The sequence below is a fragment of the Alosa pseudoharengus genome, unplaced genomic scaffold, assembly GCF_046254945.1.
Source record: "Alosa pseudoharengus isolate Yale_2024_CS ecotype anadromous, Long Island Sound unplaced genomic scaffold, YU_APseudo_1.1 YU_APseudo_1.1_scf_9, whole genome shotgun sequence".
Taxonomy (NCBI): Eukaryota; Metazoa; Chordata; class Actinopteri; order Clupeiformes; family Clupeidae; genus Alosa; species Alosa pseudoharengus.
In genome coordinates, this window is record NW_027468881.1 from 9591539 (window position 1) to 9610457 (window position 18919).

At 42.8% G+C, this 18919-nt stretch overlaps 1 protein-coding gene across 3 annotated transcripts in view; it reads right to left on the reverse strand.

Moving 5' to 3' along the window:
- The window catches only part of dnmt3bb.1 (DNA (cytosine-5-)-methyltransferase 3 beta, duplicate b.1), a 58074-nt gene that overhangs the window by 25797 nt on the left and 13358 nt on the right, over positions 1 to 18919 (reverse strand). For all 3 annotated transcript variants that reach the window (XM_076277531.1, XM_076277530.1, XM_076277532.1), the window contains 3 exons: positions 4506 to 4701; positions 2294 to 2376; positions 1075 to 1233 (listed from right to left, as the gene is read on the reverse strand). In XM_076277531.1, the coding sequence (XP_076133646.1) occupies positions 1075 to 1233; positions 2294 to 2376; positions 4506 to 4701 (438 nt within the window). The remainder of the gene's footprint in view (positions 1 to 1074; positions 1234 to 2293; positions 2377 to 4505; positions 4702 to 18919) is intronic.

Here is an 18919-nt window from a genome sequence, read left to right on the forward strand (position 1 = left end):
AGCACCCTACATCTGTCCTCAAACACAGTTGTATTTTCAGCTCTGAACAACTGTTCAGGAGTTCTTCTGGTCCGAACCACTCTGGTTCGGGCATAGTTGCTCCACAACGGATCAAGTCCAGACCGAACTTCCCGACCTCAAATGTTGTGGGCGGGGCTAAGTTCGGCTGGCATCCAGGCTGTAAATCTAATGTAATAAATCAACTTTGACAGCATATCTGTGAGCCACCTGAGACACAGGTGTGTGTGTGCAACTGCAAGTATAGTGTATGTTTAGTGTGTTTGTGCATCTCCTGTGTGCATATACTGTATGTCTGTCTAAGCATTATGAGCATTAGCGAAAGAAAAGAGAAAGTGTGAAAAACAAAAAAAGTGTGTGTGTATGTGTATGAAAGAGAGAGAGAGCAAGACTCCCGGTGTGTGTTGAGTCAGTGTCAGAGAGCTGTCAGAGGAGTCACAAGGCCCTCCACCACTCAATCACCACCACAAGCGAAACTGGAAACCACACACACACCCCTTAAAACACAGAGAAACACTACCAGCACCGTAATCAGCCCTCAAGCCTGAGCAGGCAAGCAGGTCAGTGTAGGATGAGGGCTTATAGAGGTGCTGTTTGTTGTTTTGTTTCGAAAAACAACCACATTCCACATCTGTCCCGGCGTTAATCTCGCTGTGTGATTGACAACTCATAATCCCCAGCGCCCTCTGCTGCGGCACCTCCAGGCTCGGAGACAGAGGAAGCCCTGTGGTGGCTACGTTAGGGAGAGCTTCCTCTCTGCAACTGGTTTAACTCTTAGGTTGCCATTAATTTAGCTAGACAAGAATGATGACGTAAGTTAGCCAAGCATGCGTGAAAATTAGTAACCTCTTCATTATGATTATTATATGATGTTCATTATGATGATGGTCATTTAGCACATTTTTTTCCCAAGATCACACAACACAGTCCAAATTAGGATTAGTAAATGTACAACAATGTCTTTGGTGTGTGTGTGTGTGTGTGTGTGTGTGTGTGCTTGTCTGCTTGTGTATGTGTGCGTGTGTGGAGGTGATATTTCTCTGCGTGATGTCTCACCAAAGGGCTGCTGCGGTCAGCCTTGCTGGCCGGCTGGCGGCCTCTGTCTCTGCTGCGGGGCTTGCTGAGGGGCGTCAGGCCAGCCTGGAAGATGGTCCTGGGGGGTGGCCGCTGCCTCAGGCTGGACGCACAGCCTGGAAGCACACGTGCCTTCTCCTCCTGGGACCGGACAGGAGGGCACAGGAACATTACAAATGCGCATACACACCACTGGAACAAATGCGCATACACACCACTCATACCTACATATACACACCACACATACATACCGCAGATACACGTACACACCACAAATACACACACCACATATTCAAATACACATCACAAATATACATACACATCCACACCACAAACACAAATACACACCGTAAATACTCATACACACTGCACAGATACATACACACCACACATACACACCACAAATACACACCGCAAATACATATACACCACAAATACACACCGCAAATACATAGACACCACACATACACAGATACATATACACCACAAATACACATAGACACACATACACAGCACAAATACACATCCACACCACACACACACATACACACCACAAATACACATACATACCACAGATACATGTACACACTGCATATACACACACACACCACACATACACATACACCGCAAATACACACACACCTTTTCTAACAAAGCTAGAATGACTGAATGACTTTCATTACTTTTACAGGCCAGGAAAATGGGATTTTAAAGTTAACTGCCAGAAACAACATCATGACTACAAGTTATTCACAAACAACCTCAATTGGACAAACAAAAGCACCAGACAATGATAGACCCAATCTGTGTATTCAAAGCCATGTACCAATTACAGACCCTGAACCTGTTTGTCTGACCACCTTGATACAGGCACTCATTCATTGTGTGGCATTGCCTGGATCTGTAGCTAAAGAACTACAACTATGGCTGCAATGGCAGCGAGTCAAGTTTCTGCTTATGTAATCTAAGACCTGGTGTTCAGAGACAGAGATTTCCAGACATGCCCTACCATCCAGTAACCTCCTCTGGCATTGTCGACCTTTCCTGCATGCCCAACAGTATCTGCTGCGTCTAATGGTACTGGCTACATCTAATGGCATAAGCTCCATGTCCCTTTTCTCTCCATTATTTAACCTGTTGTGGTTTCGGGTGGGGGCTCTGGGAGGACCACCACCCAGAGGGTATGCAGAGATTGCTGTACCTCGCTACAGGAGGACTCGTCTTCTGATACGGAGCGCTTGCGGATTCTCTTCCTACTGGCTGACAGCTGGTTCACGTCTGCGTCTGTGTGGGGGGGAGGAAGTCCATGAGATTATGAGAGACAGGGAGGCACAGGTGACAGGTGGGATTAGATAACAGAGACCTTGACAGTGTCCAAGCTGGTGTGTGTGTGCATGTGTGTCTGTAACTTATTCTGTGTGTGTGTGTGCGTTCATGTGTGTGTGTTTGTGTGTGTGTGTGTGTGTTTGTGTATGCCTCTGTGTGTAAGTATGTGAGTGCATTTGTGTTTGTCTATTTCTCTGTGTGTATGTTTGTGTGTGTGAGTGTGTGTGTGTGTGTGTACTAGTCTGTGGGTAGAGAGAAGAACTGAATCTGCTGCAGTTCAGCTCAAGCATGAATGAGGTCTGGCATTCTAGGGAGAGACTGAGTGTGCACATGTGGATATGTGGATGCTTGTTTGAGCCGTCGCATAAACCCAGATGGGTTCAGAAAGTATTTTTGTTAGCGTTGCTGTCAGTGTGTGTGAGTGTGTGTGTATGTGTGTGCGCGCGTCTGTGTGTGTGTGTGTGTGTATGCATCTGTGTGTGTGTGTATGCATCTGTGTGTGTGTGTGTGTGGGTGTGTGTGTGTGTGTGTGTGTGTGTGTAGGAGCACATGTGCCTCATGCAGAAACCCATAAAACTACATTTGAAAGCAATATAATTTTAGACCACTGCACGCGAATGTACTTAACAGAATGTCAAGAGCATTTTCCATCAAACCAACCATGCAAGCACAACAGAACTCATATTCTACAAAATGATTTGAACCCTGAAACCCCGAACCCTGCTTATAACTTAGAAACATAACTGTAAGTAAATCTGTAGTACATCTGTAACTTCCTTGACTTCCTTCAGTGTGGTACAATGGTCAGAGTGTGTCCAAAGACCAAACATGTTTTTCAGCCTGACTGTTCTGAGGGAGAGTATGGTTGTGTAAAAGTGAGGTTGTGTGAGAAAGGAGACGCCAGGCCTTGTAGCAGGCAGTGAAGAGACTGACGATCTGGCTGAGGGGGTGTCTGGTGGCAGCCTTGAGGATGGAGGAGAGATTAGAAAATGCTGAGAGGGAATGAACGTGAAGGCTCCCAGCTCTGCAGAGCGCCTCCCTAAAATACTGAAGCCCACAGCAATAACACTCTGAATCAAAGTGACCTCTGTCCAGCTGCAATGCTTTCACATAATCCAGCATTGACCAACACGAACCTACAGGCCTCCTAATTATATAGTGAGGACCATACACATATATGTGTTTTCTAAATGAATTTACTTTAGAAACACTATGGCAGTGAACACTGGCAGAGCCTCAGGTGAAGTAACCAATGGTGCTGCAGTTGAGGGCTAAGTCAGTTAAATGTTCCCAATGGACAGATCTGATATTTCCTTTATTTTTCAATTTAACATCATTGAAAATATCCACAATCTTTTACCTTTTCACAGTCATTTTACACATAATGTTCCTTTTAAATGTTCCTTTTAGCAGAACGGTTAAATTAAAATGCAAACGAAGATGGAAAAGCTGAAATAAGGAGTCTCCACTTTTCGCCTTCGCCTATTTTGCAGACTTCAAGTTACGAAAGTGAATAACTAGCCATTGAAATAGCCTAATAATACAAGCAGAAGCTTGTGATACTTTGTACATTTGCAGTGCCGTCTATATGTTTGCTGTCATTTCAGTGACCAAACCCTTTCTTGAGCATACAGGTTGTCTCAAGTGTCTTTAAGTCTTTAAGTGTTAAGCAAATTAGTGAACCATGTAAACACAGTAATCTGATATGAGCCACTTTGAAGTTTCAGCGATTAAAAAGTGAAAATTACAACAGCAAATTAACACAAGTGACAACAGTGGTATAAGCAGGACACTGGATTCATATTGATTTTTTTAGTATTACATTGGTCTTTAATGTCATTACATTGGTGGTGTGTAGGTGTAGTTGATTGCCTCTCACTTTAAAGAAGCACTATGCAGGTCTGGTTATTCCTTCGCTGTTACTGGGTTTTCGCCGGATTTGGGCTCGCATTTTTCACTACACAGCTCCCCCTGCAGCTTTGGAATACGTGCTAACTAGCAGAGGTCAGGGCATTGCAATAGTGCTATTATGTTCAGCCGGACATAGAGAGAGTGTGTGTATGTGTGTGTGTCGGTGTGCAGGTTACCCGCAGGTGAGGCAGCGCCTCCGTTCTGCTTTGGGCTGAAGGGCGAGGGGGGTTCTGCGCCTCCGTTCTGCTTTGGGCTGAAGGGCGAGGGGGGTTCTGCGGCCGTCAGAGGGCTGCTCTCGCTTGTCATCTTCAGGCCGCTGTCATTCTCCGTGGACAGTCCATCCACAGCCAGTGCGTCTCCATTCACCGCAGCCTGAGGGACACAGAGTCTTTCATTGAAAGTCTTTCTGTAATGCGTAGCTTATAACCTAGGACCTAAATGCACGATAGTTAGGCAAACAAGGTAAACTTTGAAACAAACAGGAATCTTAATGTACGAACTAGGATTACAAGAACAAGAAACAAGCAACATCATAGCATGTGGACACGACCACAAGAACAAGCAAACACAACAGGTGGACACAAAGCCAAAACCAAAACAGTAAACCTCAAACCGTGGTACGCAATGAGCCATCCCATGGCTCACGGCACAGTGGAGGCCACTGTAAGAAATCCAAAAATGGCTTCATCAAATGATCCAGCACAAACAATGAGCAATAATACAAAATGCTATTGGCCAACATTACACCTTCATTCCACGTGGTTTGATCTGAACAGGCTGCTGCAGGTATCTGAGGGACATACAACATTAGTGCTGCATCAATAGTGGCATTCCATCTGTCATCGCTGCTAGTAGCTGCCTCACCTCTTCTATCCACTTAAAAAAAGAATATTTATTGTACAGTACTGTGGAAAAGTGTTAGGCACCTATAGGATTTGTTGTTTTAGCAATGCTATGAAGACCATATATGCTTATTTTTCATTGTCTTGAAGACAGACAGAATATAAAAAGCACTAGAAAATTTCTGGTTCAGGCTCTAGTCTTTTGCATCTATTTAACTGGTTATTTTTTGCAGTGTTATAATGACCAATCTCACGGGAAGCTGAATCCAGTTGGTACTGATACTGGTACTGGTGCTGGCTCTGACACATTGGTATCAGAAGTGTGAAGGAGATGACGACACTTTGACAGATCAAAGATCTCATTAAAAAGCTACAGCTGGAAGGGTTCATTGCTCATCTAAAGGGGAAAAGGCAAGGCCAAAGATTTCTAAAGAGCCTTGGTGAGGCAGGCTGACACTGTATTCCCACCTGAGAGGTCACTAGAGATGTCAGCAGCTGATCTTGAGACCCCCATCATAGCTGGATCTACCAGCAGCTTCTGGCAGGCCAGGCATGCCCGTCAGCAGTGTTGTAGTACTCGAGTCCGAGACTCGAACTCGAGTCCGAGTCATTAGCTAAATTTAGAGACTCGTGACTTGACTTGGACTTGAGCACTGATGACTCGAACTTGGACTCGGACTCGTGCATTCGCACTCGCGATGACTCGTCGAGGACTCGACTTTTTTTTGTAATATATCATAAGGCTATAATTGTAGTATGTCATTAGGCTATAATTTGCTATATGATTTTAATATCTAAATTATTTGTAATACTAATTTTAGTTCAAGGGAATGTTAGGCTACTGCTTCGTGTCGTAGGCTACATCGCAAGTCACATCATGTTCACATGCAAAGCAAACTAACGTTAACTTTAACACCAAAATGCCTGGAGATATGGCCGCCGCTATTTCAATGTAGTAGGCTATTGCCAGGCAATATTAGTTCTCATACATGACATAACATTACCTAAGATTACACTCAGCCTAGGCTAAACAACACACACTGCTGCTGGATAGCTGATCATCGTGACTTGGTGAACAGTGTTTTCCCTGACTGACGCGAGAAGCGAGGTTCCATTCATTCATTCATTTTCATTCGGGGCGTGCCCTGCCGTGCTTCTGTCTGTTAATTTGCAGCATGCTATTATCGGATGAAAGAAAAATAAACTAAACGTTTTCCCGATCAAGATATAGCATACTTCTTAATTTTGGTGTCATAAAATATAGAAGCATAACATTAAATTGCCTAGTAGAGAGTAGTGTCAATGTAGGCCTACGTGTCTGCGCAAGTGAAACTGACAAACTGAACCTCTCGTGGGTAGGCCAGAAACAACTATATTTAAAACCACGAATGAACTGGATTACTGTTACTGTTCAAACGAGCGATTTGATAGCCTAATCCACTGCACGAAAAAAAGGAAATAGCAACGTGTTCTATTTCTAACAGGTGAATATCGTAGCAAATAGTATGGCGATGGCAGCTTAAAAAAACATTTATTTCACTCATCTCGCTGAAATGAACGTGGCCTGTTGCACAAATAAATTAATTAGGCAGATGATCTACATCTTCGTTAACCTAAAGCTAGTTTTCATCTCTATTGTTGACGTGAAATATGTCTCCATAGTGTCAGTGAAGTGATAACATAATTATGCAGTTGCCGGTAGCCAGTGTGCATGTCATGGGAGTCAGAAAGAAGCTACCAAGACGGGCCCTGCTCCTGTCCCTCCCAAACTGCGCTAAAATTGTGTAGGCTATTTAACAGCCAGAATTTAAAAAAATGCCCTTTTATGATCCACACTACCTCTTACAAAATAGGCCTACTCCAACGTTCATCTAGCTCTTGTGAAGTATGAACTTCTACAACACTGCCTATACAATTGTCAGCAGTCAGTAACAGCATAATGTGACTTAATGGCCTGTGTGATTGGGATGTGGATTGCTCATTTATTATGAGTAGGCCTATAGGCTATGGTATAGCTATAGTATGGTATTCTCTCCGATATAATAAATACAACACATTGGGTTTGGCAAGAAATTTGGCAATACTACTTTCACACAAGTGATGGCACCCCTTGGAGACAGAAGATTGTCCGTTTTGCTTTTAAGGATTTCATCTGCAATGGAAAAAAATGGAACGACATGTAGGCTATGCTTACTTTAGTGCTGGACGGACTCGACTCGATCAATAGGGACTCGACTCGGACTCGACGTGGATCAATAGTAGGGTTGGGCACCGAAACACGGTTCTAATATGGCACCGGTGCCGACACAAACGGTAGTAACTGCATCGAATAACAACGTGGATTTCGGTGCCTCATTTCGGTGCTTAAATAGCGTTTTATTTATTTATTTATTGTATACAAGGCATCACTGCATGTCATGCACCATCTCTAACGTCTTGCTCTGATAGCAACACATCCAGATACAGTTAGCTAACATAAGTTGATGTATATACCAGAGGGGTGCACCACATAGGCGAGTGGACAGTGTTTGACAGCTTGCGTGAGCCCAAGTAGCTTACTTTAAAGCGATATTGCTAGCTCCTGTCAAAATCTAGCAGTGGGCCTAACTACACACAAGCAAAAGGCTATGAAACAACATCAACAGCAGCCTAATACCTTACACAATGTCCTTGCTAATGCGCTAACTGCCATTTATTTGAAATGTTATCAGCAAAGTTGTAAGGTGAAAACTTTATTTCACAGTGTGTTCTAAACAACATAATGGCATGATATTAATCTTTCATGTACATGAGGCCCATATAGCATCACAATGAATATGAAGATCATGTTAAAAGTTAGCTGGCAAAAACATAAATATGTAGGTTACATACCTGATATCTCTGTAGCCTACGTTATCGCTAATTAAACTCAGCTGACTGGTGTTAGCGCATAGCCATAGTTGCTGTTAAAATGACTAGCTAGCGCTGGGAATCTAAACACTTCAACACCGACATGTAGCATGACATGTTCAAAACTATTGCGTGTTATGGGTTAAGACATGAAATTTCTTGAAGCATTTGGGAACACACTGAATTAACTGGAAAGTAGAGTCCCTGTTAGATTAGCTTGCTTGCAAATGCCGTTGTCCATGACCTGGCAGTTTTATGGCAAGCGGTTTTAACATACCTTATGGCAAACCGCCTACACTGGGTAAACTTGAAAGCAGAGCTTACCATTGTGTGTGCATGCATGGCAAGTTGTTTTAACATTTAAATGTATTATTTGTAGGAGCAATGATATATTGATAGTAAATTGAATATAACAGTTCAATTTCATGTTCAAATTTGTCTTATCAACAAAAAAAAAGCCATTCATGCTTTAGACCATTTTAATTTAAAACATTTTAAAAACAAACTACCGGTTCAGGCACCGTTTCAGCACCGGCACCGTTTTAAAAGTATCGATTTAGCACTGGTATCGGATAAAACCCAAACGATACCCAACCCTAATCAATAGTGACTCAACTCGGACTTGACTCGGATGAGTAGTGGACTCGACTCGGACTTGACTTGGAATTTTTTTTTAATGACTTGGGCTTGACTCGGACTTGAACACTGAGGACTCGAACCTGGACTCGGACTCGAGGCATAGTGACTTGACTACAACACTGCCCGTCAGTGACCTGGGTAGGGAATGACAGCTCAAGTCAAGAGCTCCCCCCTTGGGTAACTGGTCATTATAACACTGCTAAAACAAAAAATCCAATGGCAGCTTGAGATTGAAATTGGACTGGTATCAGAACAAAAACGAAATGTTGTGTATTAAATACTGTGTACATATTTCCTGTGTTCTCTTGTCATATTCTAAGAGTGAGAGTGAGAAATAAACAATATGGTCCTTATGGCATTACTGAAGCAAAACATGTAAGGTGCCTAAGACTTTTGCACAGTACATGTATGGCAAGGTTACAGGCCATCTGTCAGCAAGCATGATAACTGCATGCCTGTTCGCTTAAAGGATTAGGGTTGGGTATCGTTTGGGTTTTATCCGATACCGGTGCTAAATTGATACTTTTAAAATGGTGCCGGTGCCAAAGTGGTGCCTGAACCGGTACTTTGTTTTTTACAATAAAATGGTCTAAAGCATCAATTGCTTTTTTTGTTATTGATAAGACAAATTTGAACATGAAATTGAACTGTTATATTCAATTTACTATCAATATCCTATTGCTTCTACGCATAATATGTTTAAATGTTAAAACAGCTTGCCATGGATGCACACAAATCTCTGCTTTCAAGTTTATCCAGTGTAGGCGGCTTGCCATAAGGTATGTTAAAACCGCTTGCCATGGAACTGCCAGGTCATGGACAACGGCATTTGCAAGCAACCTAATCTAATGTCAGGGACTCTGTCTCTGCTTTCAAGTTCATTCAGTGTGTTCCCAAATGCTTCAAGAAATTTGATGTCTTCCCCTTAGCAGCCTAATTAGCGATAACGTACGGAGATGGTTCGTTGTCAGCGCAGTGGTATCAATGCAGAGGTATGTAACCTACATATTTATGTTTTTGCCAGCTAACTTTTAGCATGATCTTCATATTCATTGTGATGCTATATGGGTCTCATGCACATGAAAGATTAATGTCATGTCATTATGTTCCGAACGCATAATGAAATAAATGAAATAAAGTTCTGAAATAAAGTTTTCACATTACAACTTTGCTGATAACATTTCAAATAAATGTCAGTTAGCACATTAGCAAGGTTATTTGGTAAAGTATACTGTTGATGTTGTTTCATAGCCTTTTGCTTGTGTGTAGGCCTAGTTAGCTCGTGATATTGCTTTAAAGTAAACTACTTGGGCTCATGCAAGCTGTCAAACACTGTCCACTAAGCTTATACATCTAGTGTTATGTTAGCTAACTGTATCTGAATGTTGTTATCAGAGCAAGAAATTAGACGTGTGGTGATGCCTCGTATTAAAAAATAAAAAAAATGACTTAAGTGGCACCGAAATGAGGCACCGAAATCCACGTTGTTAATCTGTGTAGTTACTACCGTTTGCGTCGGCACCGGTGCCTTATTAGAACCGTGTTTAGGTGCCCAACCCTAATTAAGCTATACATTTTTTTTCTGATTTTAACATGTAAATGAAGCATTTTGGTGTACTCTGAGGAATTTAAGTAGGGCTGTATCTTTACAGATTAAAATTACCGTATTTTCCGGACTATAAATTGCACCGGAGTATAAGTTGCATCAGTCAAAAAATTTGTCATTAAGAGGAAAAAAACATATATATAAATATAGCTGCAAGCAGCAATGAGGGGGCCAAGCAGAATAGGCCGGAGTAGCCACGGCGACAAGATAGAACTCAGCAGAAACCCGGGATCAACAGGGCTGAGTATTGCCACCCCCTTCGCCAGCCAGCCCCCCCCCCCCCCCCCAACTAATCACCCCAGCCCGTCCCACCCCGTCCTGCCCTGCCCTGCCCTGCCCTTGCACGCACGCATTAGAATGAACTGGATGGAACATGTTGTCATCAGTTTCACATCAAAAAAAACTAAAAGATTGATAAAACACATCAGCAACTACACATCAAAATGCAATATTGCTAATGGCAGCACCCCCTACAGGTCAAATGTCACCAAATGTTTTAAGCGTCCTCCTAATGGGGTCATGAATATATGTAGTAACTTTGGTTATGATACATGGCAGGGTTGCTGAGATATGAGCTCACTTCCTGTTTGGCGGCTTCGCCACCAATTTCGATTGGCTGTTATGGGCGAATGCTTTTGTCAATTGTTATAGAGAGCAATATATTGATAGGTTATGGTCTGAAAATGGTTTGTGCCAATTTTGGTGAGGATCCGCTGAAATTTGTGACCTGCGAAAACTTGTACGTGTTTTTGATTAAATCCAATATGGCGGCCGAATCAATTACGATGACATCACAAGTTGGCTTGGGTCGGCCTAAGGACCTCCAACAGCATTACCAGATACCACTAGTGCTTTTTAATTCTAAGCACAACTGCAGCTACAGGCCAAAAGGCATGTTTCTTAATTACAGCGCCCCCTAGAGGTCAAAGGTCACCAGATTTCTTGAGCGTCCCCCTGATTGGGTCCTGAGTCCATATACTAAGTTTGGTTATGATAGATTAATGGGTTGCTGAGATATGAGCTCACTTCCTGTTTGGCGGCTTCGCCGCACAATTCGATTGGCTGTTACGCGCGAATGGTTATAGTTCCGAAGACAAATTGCAATGCATTAATGAGGCATGGTCTGTAGATGATATCTGTGAAGTTTGGTATCAATTGGACAAAATTTGTGACCTGTGAAGACATTTCAGGTTTTTTGATGAAATCCAATATGGCGGAAAATCCATCATAGCGGAAATTGACGTCATAGGGTGCGTTGAACTCAGCTTGGTCCAAGGATTCCAACGATACATATTTTTTGACAATCGGCCATACGGGTCAAAAGTTACGTGCGTGAACGCACATCCAACTTTGGCCTGTTGGTGGCGCTAGAGCGCTTGAGGTGCCGGCATGAAACTTGGTGAAATGAATTATTGGACTGTCCCAAATTAGTGTGCAAAATTGTATAACTTTTTACCAGACGGTTCTATTGGCTGCCATTGACTTCCATTGCAAAATAATGCGCATCAGCAACTACTGGCCAAAATGCATTTTTGTCAATTACGGTGCCTCCTAGAGGTCAAATGTCACCAGATTTCTTGAGCGTCCTCCCGATGGGGTCTGAGGTACATGTACTAAGTTTGGTTTTGATACATGAAAGCGTTGCTGAGATATGAAATCACTTCCTGTTTGGCGGCTTCGCCGCAAATTTCGATTGGCTGGTACAGGCCAATGCTTCTGTCAATTGTTCCAGAAATCAATGCACTCATCAGGCATGGTCTGAAGATGGTCTCTGCCAATTTTGGTGAAGAACAGATGAAATTTGTGACCTGCGAAAACTTGTACGTGTTTTTGATTAAATCCAATATGGCGGCCGAATCAATTACGATGACATCACAAGTTTGCTTGGGTCGGCCTAAGGACCTCCAACAGTATTATCAGACACCACTAGTGCGTTTTAATTCTAAGCAAAACTGCAGCTACAGGCCAAAAAGCATGTTTCTTAATTACAGCGCCCCCTAGAGGTCAAAGTTCACCAAATTTCTTGAGCGTCCCTCTGGTTGGATCCTGACCTCATGCACCAAGTTTGTCTTTGATACATGCAAGGGTTGCTGAGATATGAGCTCACTTCCTGTTTGGCGGCTTCGCCGCAAATTTCGATTGGATATTACGGGTGAACAGTTATAGTTCCGAAGACAAAACACCACAACTTTTGTGCGGCTTGGTCTGAAGATCATGTGTGTCAAGTTTGGTGACGATCGGACAAAATTTGTGACCTGTGAAGTTTTAGTTTCACTTTCACTTAAATCCAATATGGCGGAAAATCCATCATGGCGGAAAATGACGTCATTGGGTGCGTTGAACTCGGGTTGGTCCAAGGATTCCAACGGTACCTCATTTTTCAAAATCGGGTCAACAGGTCAAAAGTTACGTGCGTGAACGCACGTCCAACTTTGGCCTGTTGGTGGCGCTAGAGCCCTCGAGGTGCCGACATGAAACTTGGTGAAAGTAATCATGGGACTGTCTCTAATCAGTGTGCCAAATTTCACAACTTTTCACCAGACGGTTCTATGGGCTGCCATAGACTCCAATGGCAGAGGAAAGATGTTAAATAATAACTAGAAAAGCATTTCCTGAAGGAAATACAGTGCATGAAAATGCAAAAATATGATGAGTTCATATGGTTAAATTATTTGCTTGGTAGATAAGGTTTACTATAGTTGGAATGACTGAACAGTTAAATAGGTTGATAATTGAAATGGTTAAATTATTTAGGCAGATAGTTGACGATAACTAACAGTTGGAATGGCTCCAATGTTTGCTAGTAGTTATGCTAACTATGTTAAAGATAATAATGGTAACCAAGTAACTATGCTAACTAGCATGCTAACAATATTAAAATGTTAACTATGCTAACCATATGACTTAGCTAACCTAGCTAATAATTTTTATTAGTTATGATAACTATGCTAATTAACATGCTAACATGCTAATTATGTTAACCATGTGACTTAGCTAACTTCGCTTATCATTTTTAACAGTAATGCTAACTAGCATGCTAACATGCTAACATGCTAACCATGTGACTTAGCTAACTTAGCTAATCATTTTTAGCAGTTTTGCTAAAAAATGCTAACTAGCATGCTAACATGCTAGCATGCTAACTATGCTAACCATATGACTTAGCTAACTTAGCTAATCATTTTTAGCAGTTTTGCAAAAAATGCTAACTAGCATGCTAACATGTTAGCATGCTAACTATGCTAACCATGTGACTTAGCTAACTTAGCTAATCATTTTTAGCAGTTTTGCAAAAAATGCTAACTAGCATGCTAACATGTTAGCATGCTAACTATGCTAACCATGTGACTTAGCTAACTTAGCTAATTGTTTTTAACAGTTTTGCTAAAAATGCTAACTAGCATGCTAACTAGCATGCTAACATGCTAGCATGCTAACTATGCTAACCAAGTTACTTAGCTATCTTAGCTAACTAGCTACAGTGGGTAGGAGTCATAGTTGATGACAAGTAACAGTTACAATGGCTGAACAGATAAAAGTTCAGTAGTTTAAAGGGTTAAATTGTTTAACAGTGAAATATTGTAGTGAGGACTTTTATTTTGAAACAGTTTTTGGCAGAGGAAGCAGTTGAACAGGATGTGTAGTCTTAATAGGGCCAGTTTGTATGCTTAAAGCCTGAGACTGGCAGTTGATGCAGCTGGCCCGAACACCTGCCATAGGATTCTAATTGCTTAACGGCTCTATTGTGATGTCATCAGCCCATGTTAAGTCTATGGGGAAATTTTGAACAGTTTTTAATTAATAGTTTAAAAAGTATAAAAGTTACAAAGCTGAAAAATACAAAGCACCCATGTCCTAAGTAAGACCTACGTAACATAGTTTGAATGAAGTTTCTACGTTAAGCGGTTGAAGCTGCATTAATTGCGTTAGAAGAAGAAGAATAAGAAGCCTAGGAAGAACAGTACAGTGCATTTTCATGCACTGTAATAATAAGAAATCATAGAAACACAATGGGTGCCTTCGCAGCTTCGCTGCTTGGCCCCCAAATATATGTTGCACCTGAGTCGCAGGACCAGCCAAACTATGAAAAAAGTGCGACTTATAATCCGGAAAATATGGTACATAGGCCTAACAGCTTTTTTGAGTTAAGGCTATGTTTAGCCTAATTGAAAAACTTGATGATGGAGAAGACATTTTCAGACCTACCAACCTTGAAGACATTTCTGGAGTACCACCTCGAGCCTCATTTTGTTTTAAAGCCTAATCATGGTCTGTGAAAAACACTGGTGTTGATGGAGGGACTGTGGATATGTTGTCCATTTTCATGTATTTGGTCTCTATTCTATCATGTCTGGTTTATTATTACCTCTTTTCAATCCCTTATTATTTGATATTTCTTTTGTGAAGAAATACATCGTTCCCTCATTATGGTGATAATACCACTATGCCAGACCAAAGTTTTCTAGAAAAGGAACGTTTTTCTCGCGTTTTACACAAGCAGTTTGCTTTTCCGATGATTGGAGCTATTATTGAGAATAGATCATCTTTATTTGTTTTATTTAAAAACTGAAACTAACGCTGTAATCATGGTGCAGTGCTTCGCTCCTGAATGCCATTATGTTTCGATCTGTAGTTATTTTCCCCTCTTGAAATGGATTTATTCTCGTTTTCAAAGAAAACGCCGGTTCTCCCCTACTCTTGCATAGTATAACACAAATGGAATGTTGAAACATTACACTCCCCAACACACAGGCGAAAGGTCGGGTTTGCTTCATCTTTTGATGATAAGTTTTGAAGTTTTGTTAAGAAAACCTTGAATCCATGTCATAAGATGGTCCCTCACATAACACATCACAACATTACACACTATGTGCACCAATGTGCAGGCCAGTGTTTCAAAGATTTTTGTATTTTTATTCTTTGTGGTGATGGCGGTGACAAGCTCAGACCCGCGGTAGGCGTCACGTGACCACGGTATTCCGCTAATGTGGTTTCCGTCCCAGCCCTATCTGACACGAATCTTAACAGGGACAGTCTCGGCTGGCTTTAGTACAGGGACTTACCCCAAGGCTTCAGACTACCCAGAACACTCATGGTCACAACATCCTTAACCAATAACAAGACTGTTCCAAGCAAAACAATGTCATTAAGTACCACTTAAAACAGTGTGTTAATGTGTGTTATTGACTTGAATGGGATTTCCTAAAGTTCTAGCGGTCATTATTTTTGACTAGAAGACCTCTGAAAAAAATAATGACCGCTGTCAATGGCAACAGAGTTTGTGCTTCTAATTCAGGTCTTTCTCTGCACTCACTCCGCAACTACTGGAACTTCATTCAAAAGTGAAAAGCGATCAGCTGTGTTCAAGAATGTTTGATTCAAGTTCAGTGTGTGTTGTAGCGAACTATTTGTTTCTTAGCAAAAGCCACGATGAACGGTAACAAATAGGCTATAGCCTAGGCTATTTAGGCTAAATAGTCATATTGTTTATTGGTTTAGTTTTGGCAAGTAGCCATGTAATAGGCGGGATAATGTATAGAAAAGGCGGTCACAAGACCCCTCCGCTGCGCTGCACATACATCAGATTATGATTCCTGCGAGCATAAATATGGTGTAATGTGTCATGTGGAATCTATTCTGAATAGGTACAGAATTTGTCTATATTGTGTTGATTTTGAGAGTCCGCTCTCACCAACTAGGCCTTCCTATTTAAGCTAAACTGCAACAATTTGGCAACAAATTGCACTATTTTGGAACAATAAGCTGATAACTAATTACACCAGTATGATCATTAGGAGCCGACACAAGTCTCAACATGGAGACACAGCATGGCTTTCATTTGCACTGTATTCCAGTGCCTGGCAACGTCTAGGAAAGCATAACAGCCTGTCTCCTATGCTGCGTGAATGAATTAGTTCATTGCACAGACAAGTATGAGCAGCAGTCTCGCCCTCACCCCTCTGCTCTCTAACTTTCTGAAGAGTCTCATAGAATTAGGTGACGATTTACATGTACATCACTGAAGACAGGTCTGAATAAACACTGTGACAAAGCTGCTGAAGAAACACCTGCTGCCCTTTGTGGGAATCACAGAGAACAGCCATTAGTGGGGAGTTCAAAGCCAGCTGGATTTGCTTTTGTGTGTGGTAAATATTGTGGGATAACCTCACTGGGCCTGGTGGGTTTAGAAAGACAGGCAATGAATATATATGAAAAACACGATAGGTTTTGGCAAGGAGATTCCTCAACACATATTTAATTACCACTCCCTATCTCATCCCCCCTTCTCTCTCTCTGTCTGTCTGTCTCTCTCTCTCTCTCTGCCTTTGCCTGGCTGCTGAGAGACCAGAGGGATGAATGCCTTGCCAGCATCGGCCATGTTACAACATGATGAACAACAGTACAAAATGTTAACATTTTGTAGCATTCAGCAAACAAACTCTGCTCTACTACAGCAGACAAGTGGATGGCCAATCCGCTGTTCTCACTGCAGCCCGAGGGGCTTGAACACACCAAGACCATCTCACTATTCAAATCACATGCTACGGCGTCGCGTCCAGAAGTTTGTTGTGCCAGCCAGGTTTAATCTGTATTCAGTACCCCCGGCACTACTTTGTGCAAAGGCACAGGGGTGCAAGTTGCGGCATGCAAAGTGAAAGTAGCTGCGGAGGTGTGACGAGTGTCTCCACACATTTGTGGTGCAGCAGGCAGGACGGGAGGGATGATAGGCTAGAGGAGTGAGAGTGGTGTGAGGGGTGATGGGCAAGATGGATCCCAGGCCAGCCGGCAGAGCGCGGTGCCGAGAGAAGGGGGCTCATTCTTGGGAAACAATGCAGGCCGCTGTCACATGGACCGGGAATCTTCCGCTGGAATGCCAGACATCATTCACGCCGCAGCTGTGCTGCAGCTACACGGTCAGTCGGCACTGCCAGAGTAGACCGATGCATGAGCACACACACACACACACACAGATACACACTCTATCACCATCACAGGCACGCTCGCACACACACAAACACACACGCACACACACACACACACACACACACTCATTCACTTACACTATGGAGTCCCCGTTCTTGTTAGTACAGGCATGAAGACAGACAAATAAGTAATTTGAATAGAAATAAATAAATATATAAATATTTAAATAATAAATAATTAAATAGATTTGTACAAGAGCTTTTCCCTTCAAGATTATGACTGCTATTGGTAGGGAGCACTCTTTGTTTAAGCCTACTCTTCCTCTGACTGTCATTGTTTCTGCATGCATTCCCTTAGTTTCACAAGACTCTGAAGACATGCCGCTCTTAACCACATCGGCAACAGGGAGCGCAAGCCAGTATGGTCAAACGAGACAGAAAAAGAGAGAGACGGAGAGAAAAATGATAGAGCAGGAGGGAAAGAGTGAGAGAACAACAGGGCGGAGTGGGGGGGGCAGGGTTGGAGGGGAGCATAGCAGAGCAGCAGCCGAAAGAGAGAACTCCGATGAAAGAAAAGAAAAGACTTGGCCTGAGGGAGGGGTGAGTACGCCCCCCTCATTAGAAAGACCTGAGCGAACCCCATCATCCACCCTCTGCTACCCCAACCCCTGCACTCGCCACAATCCCCCCCTCAGCCACAACCCCTGCACTGCCCCCCCCCCCCCCAAGCCCCATTCCCTCTCCCTCATAGCCTAGACAGGCACACCGCTGCGCTCACAGCCCTCATGCCCCTCCCTGCCCACACATCGCCGTGGACTCAGTCACCCCGCAGCCCAGCCCAGCCCAGCCATCCTGTCCCTCAGAGTGGCCGGGGTGGTTGGAGTCGTGGGTGGGGGCCATGTGGATGTCTGGTCCCAGGACCCTTTACCGAGCCCCTCCACTTACCACAGGACCCTGCACACCTCCCAACACACTTACCACAGGACCCTGCACACCTCCCAACACACTTACCACAGGACCCTGCACACCCCCCAACACACTTACACACTTACAACAGGACCCTGCACACCTCCCAACACACTTACAACAGGACCCTGCACACCTCCCATTTTTTGTCACATTTAGCAATCAGCTCCTCACGACCGCTAGCTGTCCATTCCATGAGTACAGTGTAAAAAAACTGGTCTCTGTAGGCAGCCCAGGCTCTGAAAACTGGAAATAAACAAAGTGTGGGCAGCCTGTCCCCCAAACAAAACCATGTGTGGAGCTTCACTGATACTGACGGGAGGGTTGAGCTACCACTCACTGGTGTGTTTCGTTTGGTCCTTGGTTTAAATATAATGTACGTTGTTTTGGACAAAAGCGCCTGCTAATGAATTGAAATATAATCATTGTTAAGACACATGGTCTACACAGAGGCATGAAACTAAATAAAATATGTTGTGCGGGACAATACATTCTGGAAGCACATTAGTGCCAAATTACAAAACGTGGAAGCACCTCCAACTAATCTTAAATCCATACTTTTACAGCAAACAGAACATAAACTTTGCATTCACTGTATTCTGCTGCAGAATTCTGCACTATATACTTTCCTTGAACATCTGAATAATGCTACTATATTGGTTAGACTACAAAATGTATTTTCCAAGAACTTGTACCACAGCTACAGGTGAATGAGGTTCATTGTA